The following is a 10407-nucleotide window of genomic DNA, read 5'->3' as shown; positions in this document are numbered from 1 at the left end:
TTAGGCTCGATTCGAACTCAAGGACCTTCGGTTGCGAGCCAGGCAAGCTACTGACTAAGCTACCGTGTCCGCCGCACTTCGTGCTTACTGGCAGGAAGAGCATCAGAAGCGAACAAGACGGCAATGCGAAGGTGGCCCGATAATGCTGTCGCGTTCCACTTTTAAAGGCGATGCTTAAGCGTCATTTTAGTTTTTTTTTTTATTATTATAATTATACGCTACTATATTATATCATGTGATTGAAGATCCAATCGGTACTTGCCAAGCGATCGAACGCCGATTAAAAACATAATATGTGTCGGAGCACCACTGATTCCGGCGGCGTCCCTTGTATCAAGTTCTAAATAAAATACACGCTCTACAAATGATGACACGCTCCGAGTTTTAGTTCGTCACAGAAGCCCTCTCTTCAGTTCAAAAGAAATGCTTGCAACAGAAGTGCGCTGTGCAAGCGCTTGAAGCGATGCGAATGTCCCCAGTAAAGGCCTTCTGAATTATCGGCTGCTAAGCTCTCATGACCGCAGGATCACGAGCGACTCCACACTGACTTTCTGCAAATCTTGTATCGTTGCACCTCATCACAGTTTACGCCCAACAAAGTCACAACCTTTGACCCTCAGCCACGAAACATTTATTAGTGCGTTAGCATTAGTGCCCACATGGCAGGGAAAAGCTGACGGCGTCTGTCTGTAAACAAAACAGAAAAAAAGGGAAGCGCGCTGCGTGGAGAGAAGAAGACTAATGAAGGACGAAGGCGAGAGGGAGGCAACGTCACGGGGCGAAGCCAATGCACGCGCGGATGCTGAAGTGAGTCTGAACTTGCAGGTGTGCGGAGCGCTTATGCCTTGGAATGTGCTACAAAATGGAGGGGGAACCAAGAGACGTCGTCCTGTCTATTTTCTCTCCTTCTACGTTTTGATGTTCCTTCTCTACCCCAGTCTCAGGTTAATTCAACATGGGCAAGTACTAGCGTTGGTCCAAGTAATCGGCAAAAATATTAAAGGCAGATTCATTGTTCGATCTTTACAAAATGCGTTATTGAGACCCTTGAGGAACGCCACGGACATCCCCTTTCGGGAAACGCTAACACTGGCCCCGTAACGAAGCCAAAAAGAGGCCGCAAAAAAATAGCGGAGGAAAAAAGAAAGGCAAAAGAGACAACCAAAACAGAAACGTGAAAGGGTCAGCGCTTTCGTTTTCCAAAAGGCGAGGTGTATGGCCTTTCCCAAGGGTCACGCTAACGTATTCCCCTAAAGATCCCCTAATATTCCCTTAATTAAAGAAAAACATTTATTCTAATGCCTTCGATTTTTTCAGCGAGAATATTAACTGTCATTCTCGGAAAATGTGATAAACGTGTTATTGTCAAGAACCACCTTTTAAAGTAAAAAATTGCAGTTTTCCCAGTTTTTCTCATAAAGCCCCATGCACTAGCTGGTGTCAGGCGATTGCCGTAGGTGGTGCCTCTCAACCCCAGCAAGACTAGCCTCTATCCGCGATCCAGCCTACTACAATATAGATCATTGAATATAACGACCTGCTAAGAATAGTTTAACGCCATCCGTGATTTATAAGCATGTCAGTTCACTATAATATTTGCAGCTATTTTGGCGGTTTATAGACACAACATTGCGACGAAAACAATGAAGACGTTGCCGTCTCGCACAAGCCCGTCTCTATCCCCACCTATGGTCGGAGTCAGTCGCACCATCTAACAGGCTACACTTCTTTCCAGATGTATTCGACCGCTTTTCAAGACACTGAGTGTTTGCTCAGCGCTCTAAAAAGGTGGGGGAACTGGTGTGCACTGAGGAATATTCAACAGATGAGGCCGAGTCGCAATTCTCCCACTGAACACTGGGTGAGCTGGCCCTAAACCTTGACTAAGATTTTTTACTCGCTTTCTACGTTGCACTGGGGAGACAAGGAACTAAGTCGTGCCTGTGAATACCACATGCTTACTTAGCCGCGAGTATCGCCCGGCACGTGATCATTTAAAAAGCAACTCCGCTCAATTCCAAAAAAAAAAAAAAAGGTTTACATGTGATTTCATTTCACAAAGCACCACTAAACAGCTCTACGTGTTCAGATTCGCGAAATGTAGAATATTATTTGTGTAATCCTAATTTAAACATCAGCTGATACCGAAACCGAAACTTCTGTTGCGTCAGGCAACATTGGTCTCGCGTCGTCAGAGTCATGGCACGTCACGTCGAACTACCTGGTCTTGTGAGGTTCGGGGGGGCGAGGGACAGGACGCGCGACGCGGGCAGGTCGCTTCGCATGGCGTGGACGGTGATAGCCTGGGGGAGAGAGGGAAGGGAAGAATACAAAATAGGAGAAGGGGAGCGGAGAAACAGACCGATAAGCGCGCAGGGCAGAGCAAACTAGCGCATCCGCGTTACGGTGATCACGTGGATGCCGTTGAGCCAACACCGGGAGGAGAATCTCATGACGTCATTGTTAAATTTCGCTCTGAGGAGTAAAAACAAACAAAACGTGAGAATGACGTAGTCATGCCTCTGACGTAGTAGCTCAACGTTCGCCGCTCCAACTCTGTCGCATTGACTGCGCTGACGATTGCGCCTCACGTCGCACGCTAGAGTTGGCGGATTTCGGCGACTTGGCTCACTTGAAGGTTTGCTGGCCAGTTTATTAAATATATAGACGGAATTAGATCGTAATATTTGGCATGGGGTCTTCCTATATGACACTCAAGAGGGCTACATAGTTTTCTAAATTTCAAAAATGAGGCGGAGTTGCCCTTTAAGACGACGACATAATTAGTACGATACTAAGCAAGTGCTAGCCAATCTTGGTGAATAGGGTTTTACGTGCTTCTTTTCGCATAACTCCCAGTCTCTGTCCTCTTAAGGTTTAGAGCGCAGCACTTAGGCGCCTGTTTCCCTGTTTCGCGGCGTCGTCGTTAGCGATGGCGTAATCGCGCTAATATATAGAGAAAAAATAGGCATCACATAACCTCAATATCAATTCAATTCAGTGCTAAACATAGAAAGGAATTAAATTGGTGTTGAGGTCACGTGACGTCAATATTCCCCCTAAACCAAGCGGAGACATTTGAATTTGTTAATAGGTGACTTGACACCAAGTCATGTGATGTCATTTTCCCCGCTAAATTTAGCGGGGAAATTGATTTGGTGTTGAGCTCACGTGGCTTTATATTTTTCCGCTAAATTTAGCGGGGAATTGTGGGAGGATGGGACTGCATGTAGGAGGAGGAGCTGAGCGTACGAATGAGGAGGAGGGGAGGGTATCCGGAAGGAGGAGGGGAGGGTACGGAGGATGAAAGGAAAAGAAGGAGAGGAGAAGGGGGAGAAGAGGAGGATGGAGGGAGAGTACGAGTACAAAGAGAGGAAGAGGAGGAAGGGGAGAAAGAGAGGGTACAAAGGAGGAGGAGGGAAATACCCTCCCTCTGGGCCTTCCCCTCCATACCCTCCCCTTTTCCTCCTCAAGAGCTGCGCTCTAATTTCGCGTTACAGATATTTGTAAACGTCTTTCTTTTCTTTCTGCCTCGCACCCCCAGCTTATAATTCAATTAAAAATTATCAGCGAGCGCAGCCAAAAATAATTGAAAAAGCCACATGTGTATAGCAGTCACAAGAACACATGGTTGACACGCGGACACGTATGGTTCGATCCCTGTCATCCAACATTTAATTCCTCTAGTCACAGTAGGGTCTGCGTAGAAGTTGTAGGTCGCCATTCGCTGTCAGACTATCCCTAGTTTTTGATCCCGCTGTGCAGCCGTCATGGGCGCCGGTGACGCCAGATATTGTAGTTTGCTTTCGGATTAGTTTGTCACATTGAAGGCTTTGTTTCATGAGTTTACCACTCGCTTGTCTTTTGTAATTCGTGAGAATATTCTACTTTATTAAAAGTGTTCGTTCCTATTTCCTATTTAAAAAGTGTCATGTTTATCCGTGCACTTCGTGGCATTTAGTAAGTACAATGAATCTATTAAGAAGGCTAGATTTACTCGAACTAGTGATTTCGTCCAGAGGAAAAATTTAATGTTTTTCAGTTCTCTTTCGGTGGCGCAATAATTTGTGCTCATTTATACATTGGAATTAATATTTTCGCTCAACTACAAGACTTGGAAAAAAAGTGCCAATGAGTTGTGCTTGGAAAATAAGCAAGTATTTTAATTACATCTTCTTTTGTCGTAGCTAGAGAAGCACTATATCGAATTATGCGGATATTTGATTTCTACAGTCCATTAACATGTTTCTTTCTACCACAAGAATTCAACTCACCTTCAGTTTATCTAGCTTATGGCAAAGGTCCACAACACTTTTTGTGCCTTCCATGTTGATCATCACAGCGTTTCTGAAAACAATAGGCTCATTTGTGCACTCAACACGAATTTAATTATGGAGAACTTTGTCAATGTCATACCGGTGGGGGTCACGATAAATATAGATCAAGCAATGCAATTGTGAACCTGAGGAAAACACTAATAGATTGGTTTTCTTCTATATACAAACTCTAGTGGGAACCAAATGTAACACTGATGTATTTGGCTGTTCTCTTCGGACGTGCGCACTGGATTTAGCTCGCGTTCCATCTGTGAAGGAGATATTGAGCATGACTGACAGCCAAACATTGACGATGCACTTGTGTCTTATCTGTGTCCAACGCTCAAACAATGTTGATGACGTATTTAATGGAGTGAACAGTTATGTAGATAAAACATTATGCTGGGGGCAAAACGACCCAAACAAAGCCCGCCACACAGTTTCACATTCTCACCAATATATTCACTTGGCTTCATTTGCCAGAGAGTGTATATTTAGGGATACACAGAACACACTGAGTATATAAAGCAGGTCCGTCATTTACACTGTTAATCGGAGTCGTCAATTAGAATGCATTTTCTTCGAAGACAAAGCAATGCGCAAACACTATTTATCGCAGAGATCAATGCCTTGTGAAGGCAGCGCTCTTCTTGGACCCATTTTCCCGCGTATTGAACGCTATGAAGGAAAGTGCGGTATTATGTGGAAAAACAAGTGTTACAAAGGTTTGCTTGGAATTTTCAAAATTGTCCAACAAATTTCAAACAACTTTTTTTTTTAACAAATATCTCGCGAAGTGTCAATTTGTATCTGGAGATCTCAACCCTTGTCTAGGAAGTGCACTGGACTTGACCAAGCTGATGCAAAGGGTGAACGCACCTTCGTCTTTCATAGAATGTTGGAGCCTTAACGGTTACCTTGTGGAAGGCCAGCATTCAATAGAACGATCTCACTAAGCGTTCGGCGCAAGCGTGGCGACGCCATAATTTTAGTTCACAGGTTTGGGCCGTCTTGTGCTCTACACACCCAGACCTTCAGCAAGGTTGTCGCTCGTGCAAAAAATACTTAAGTTACCTGGATTCATTGTGCCAGTGGCGACGAAATCAAACTATAGCTGGTCAGATCGCTGAACCTGTTCAACACATTATTTAAGAAAAAAAATTGCAGTGAAAACGAGAACATTGCTCTCTTTGACCACCCACACACTTAGAAAAAAGGGTCAGTATAGTCTTCCCTAAAGGGAGGAACGCTCTTGACACATATGTTCCTTCAGAAAGGGAGAAACTTTCGTCCCTTAAGCAGGGGAGGAAAAGTTCCTCCGTCGACTGCATCTCATTATGGCGGCCACGAATCGAGCAAATCGAGCTCGGTAAGGCTTAACGAGAACACTAAGTCTATTGCACGAAGCGAGAGGAGCAGGAAATAAAAACGTAACACGAGCTTTCCGCGAACTGTATTTATTTCCGAAGTTTCTTTACCCCTGCAGGTAAAGAAACTTACGTTTCGAAAGCATGCAGTCACTCAGTCTTCTCATCGTCAGCACTGCGATGTTCAACGGAGACAACCGGCACTCAGTTCGCGCACTTTATGCCCTACCTTTGCTATTCCTCGAGCCGCAATTCCTTCGTCAACCGTGGCGTCAACCGCACATCACGGAGGAGTGAAAATCATTCGCCCGCAGAACCAAAAGCCGCTCTCAAAAAAAAGCAAATCCGAAGCAACCTCTTGGCTTATCTCAGCACGGTAACACGAAATTATGACGTAGCCGCGTAGCGTAAAAGTATGGTAAAAGGATGTTAAATCGCTTGCCACCAGATGGCAGGGTCAAGCAGAGTAATCGCACGTAGCTAGGCTAGGTGGCGCTAGGTACCGCCCAATTCATGTTTTACAAAAAAATATTTTTATTTCCTTACGCCACAATTGCGTTTCCTTTTCTTCGGAATCTCTAACACATGTAGACACGTTGCGCACACTACAAACCCTACAAACGTCAGGTCATAATATATTGAACGCATACACAGGCATCGCCATGGCACATACAAACATCAATACAACAGCACACTACCCCGATCACTACTACCGAGCCCTGCGTTTCCGTCTTTTATAGTGGTCGTTTTGAACGTACGGAATTTTTCGGTGACTCCCTAAGCAAAAAAAAATATTCCGAACATGTTCATTTTTTTCCAGCAATGTCATACATCTGAGGCTATTTTTAATGGTCAGGGGATGAATCTCTTATTAAAAAGAAGACGCTCGATCATGCCATAATTATTTGAAAGCCAATAAATCGAGCCGCTCCAATGTGGTTCCAAGCCATGAGTTTGTTTTCCCTCATGGCCCTTCGTAGCCAGTATTTATATTGTAGTGTTCGTTTTTCTATTTGTGCTCTTCGCGCAAAGCTGCAATTGCCGTCTTGAATTTAATCTCTTTAGAGCAGATATCCACTCAGCTGGAAGTGATGCTTCACGGGCACAGAAATCGCTTTTCGATCAACTTGAATGCAGTCAAAGCCGCGACTTCTGCGCCGTTGCGAGCTCGAAAACTTCTAGCGCTCATCCCAGCGCGCCACTTAGAGGGCAGTTTCTACAGGAACCGTAATATATTTAAACAGTAAAATAAAGGATAGCGTTTTTTTATTTTTTCGATTTTGCCTGTCTTTTTTTTTTATGCTAAACTTCCATTATAAATATACGTACTTTCCGTCATACTTTCGTAGTGTTGTCTTTTCCCCAGAGCGCAATCGCTCTCGGGGACCGACAGTCACATTGGCCACTGTACGATAGGAGCTTACCGTTCAGACCAGCGTTCCAACATGACTATCCACACGTCGATCGACTGCACCTAATCCCTCAAGTGGTTTTAAACTCTTTAATGTAAAGCGGAATGTCATCCTGCGACACTCCGGCCCCTCCGATAACGGCCCGACCAGCGGCATCAATGCCCGACAGTTTACGTCATCTCATCTTGTTCTTACACCACTGATACGCGAACACACGGTCACATCGGCGATAATTCCAGTCTTCTGTTCACAACCCACAACACTGCAATCACGATGTCGCTGACACGAAGAAATACAGAACCACGTTGACGATGTTGCTGACACGCAGAAGAATCACGTTGAACGCCGGTTGGCACTCGGCACGGGACAACGGAACCGAACTCAGCACGGAAGGCACCCAGGCAGCCGGCAGGAAAACCTGCCTTCCTTGGACGCAGTTCCCGCGATTTCCATTACGTCGAAAACGTCGACACAGTTCCTCGTGGTTTCGCTGCTGTAGTTCCGCGTGCGTCCCGCAAATTGAAGACGGCCGTCTTGGCCGTCTTACCCAGTGTATGTAGCGCTGCTGGCACTGCTCCGGAACTTCGCTGTTTCTAGCGGCTTCGTTAGCTCGTTTGAAAAAATTAGTGGTAAAAACGTCAATGCAACCGAAATGTTCTGCACGTTTGCACTAGAAGACGGAATTACAGGCGGCCTTCGCTGCCGCTGAAGCTCAATCAACTCAACATTAATTTATTAAACAACGTGCGCGATGTGCTCGAAAAACGAAACCGAAAGAAGATGGGTCGGGAGGGCGAAAGCTTTCTCCGGTCTGCCTGGAGGAGGAAAACGTCTCGGAGAATAATAAGGACTTTAATTTTCATTTCATCGGTCTGGGTTTGTTTATGTGTGTTTTGGTAAACAAAAATTTACAAAAAAAAACAAAAAAAAAAACGACTTTTTTGGGGATCGAGCCGTTGACCACTTGGTCAGTAGCGCGATGTTCTACCCCTGCGCCAACTGAACCAGGAGGAACTCGCCCTCCTGCTTTCATCTGAACTGCCGTTCCTCCCTTCTCTGGGCAACTTGTCCGCAACAAGGAGGAACAGTCGCTTTTGCTACCTTTCTCCTCCCTTTTTTCTTAGAGTGCACTTGCATAAATAATGAATGAGGGTATTCAGCGAACTTTATCCTTGGGACATGCCCGTTTGAGTTCTTTTAAATTGTGTGCTTCCATGACATTGTGATTAATTCTTAGACAGATCGGCAGTACGCCCCTCCTTCACCAGTTTACTAGAATAGCCTAAATCGTTAATGACGTCGGTGGTTGAAAGGCTCCTAAAGAGATCAAGCAAGGTGTAAGCGTGATACAAAACCACAGGGACAAGACAAGAAGACCGGTGGTAGGCCATGCATGCATAAGTTCTCTCACAGCCTTAATGCAAAGAAAGCTAACATAGATGTAAACTTTTAGTCCCAAAAATATTCGACAGCATACGCGAAAAGGTAAATGCAGTAAGCTGCTCCACGAAGCACGAAACGAACTTTGTTTCCCGTGCACAAGGTGTCATTTGTACCTTCCCGCTTTCCGGTGGGGGAGAGTACACAAGGTAGAATTTACAGTCTTTAAATGACCGCCTTCAAGAGCCTGGCAAGAACATAGTCAACGCCAACTCAGGACATAGTGGAATTTACTGTAGGAACTGTGGGTGCTCAGCGCTTTTAAAGAAGTGTACTGTGCTAGGCAAGAGTCCCAAGCAACTCACCACTGAAATTACGGAAGCGGCAAGCATGGAAACACGGAATGACAGGTGTGTCAGCCGCCCATCAACCGCCCATCAAGCCGCCTACCATTAAAAAATTGCACTAAAATATTTGGCCAAATGGCCACTCAGGCAACAACAGCGATAATTCCTTAGTATTTTTCATATTTAAGTTTTAAATTTTAGCTCTTCAACCTTCATTTTTGTTTTTATTATTAATTTGTAATCAGGGATGTGCAGTATTTCAGATACAGGTATTTGAAATACGTATTTCAAATACTTTGTGTATTTTGCATTTGAATTTAATTACAAATTGGGTATTGTATTTGACGTGTGTATTTAAATACTAAAACGTGGGTATTTCAAATACAATTGTAATTAAATACATGTTTGCGGGCGAAAATACATGCTTCAAATATATTGTCACTGTCCGCAGCAGGAAGAAAACTACGTTCTGCACAGAATGCAGTGTCTCTCAATCAAGCACAAGCGTTTAGTGACTTTGTGATTACGGTGCTAGTCCAGGGCGAGAATAGTGACGAAATCGACGTTCACAGGCAGACTGGCTAAATAAGTGCCTGCGACAACTTGTGATACTTTCCTGCCTGATTTCCATTCATATTTTTGCCTGGACCATTCTAAATGGGCGGGTAGTCCAAATTTTCTTAACTGGTGCGAGTTGCAACAATAAAAAAATTCTCTACCTAGTGCTGCCCGTCTTGGTCATCTCGGTTCTTTGTTGGTCTATACCAAAATGTCATCGACAAAAAAAAGCTGCTTGAAGCTCTGTACTTTTTTCACCTTACGTCCAAGCTGATTACATTTTTTTGTGATTATATTTCTATTACGTTACTTGAGCCTCGCAGACTAACTCCTGAGTGTGCGATGCAAAATTAAAATGAGATACCCAGAAACCCGATGCAGGTACCCTGAAATCGCTGACGCAAATTTTGAGGAATGTATTTGGAAAAGTATTTGAAGGAGACCAAATACATTTGGATGTATTTGTATCTTGTACTTAAATGCTTTTTTGGAAATGTAATTAGATTTGTAATTAAATACATTTTTGACGAAGTATGTTGTATCTGTATTTCGATACATATTTGCATGTATTTTGCCCATGCCGGTGTGTAATAAATTGTGAGATAATGTTTTGAAAATTAAGATTAAAACGATCCTTCCTCGAGCGCGGGCATGGGAGCGGATAGAGAGAAAAAAAGAAGTTGAAGTAAACCATTCACCAGACCTGGGTCCTCCTGTTCCTTTTCCCTACGAGCGCTCTCGAGGCGCAACGTTTGGTGCCGAAACCCGGGATTTGAACGAAGTTGGAGGCCGCATTGGTGAATATGATCGATTAAAAAAGAAGCGAGAGGTTCGACGGAGCCGGAACACCAAGCTCATCAATCCTCCCAGTGTTCATTAATTTTCCTGCGTGCAATCAATTCCAGCTAAAAGAATGCCTGCTATGGAGAATCACACGACGTTTTTAAATGACGCAGTTAAGCAATTTTGTGTTTGTGTGTCAAAAGTGTGTAACGTTTTAGGTGATAATGACTTAACTGCCACGTAA

At 44.2% G+C, this 10407-nt stretch overlaps 1 protein-coding gene across 1 annotated transcript in view; it reads right to left on the bottom strand.

Annotated features, from left to right (window-relative positions):
- LOC8031910 (putative fatty acyl-CoA reductase CG5065) overlaps positions 1-10407 on the bottom strand; it is a 137931-nt gene that overhangs the window by 11348 nt on the left and 116176 nt on the right. The window contains exon 5 of the mRNA XM_042293585.1: positions 4275-4347. Within this exon, the coding sequence (XP_042149519.1) occupies positions 4275-4347 (73 nt within the window). The remainder of the gene's footprint in view (positions 1-4274; positions 4348-10407) is intronic.

Source organism: Ixodes scapularis, unplaced genomic scaffold (genome assembly GCF_016920785.2).
Source record: "Ixodes scapularis isolate PalLabHiFi unplaced genomic scaffold, ASM1692078v2 PGA_scaffold4__175_contigs__length_147842914, whole genome shotgun sequence".
NCBI lineage: Eukaryota > Metazoa > Arthropoda > Arachnida > Ixodida > Ixodidae > Ixodes > Ixodes scapularis.
This window is presented reverse-complemented; position numbering and strand designations above follow the sequence as displayed.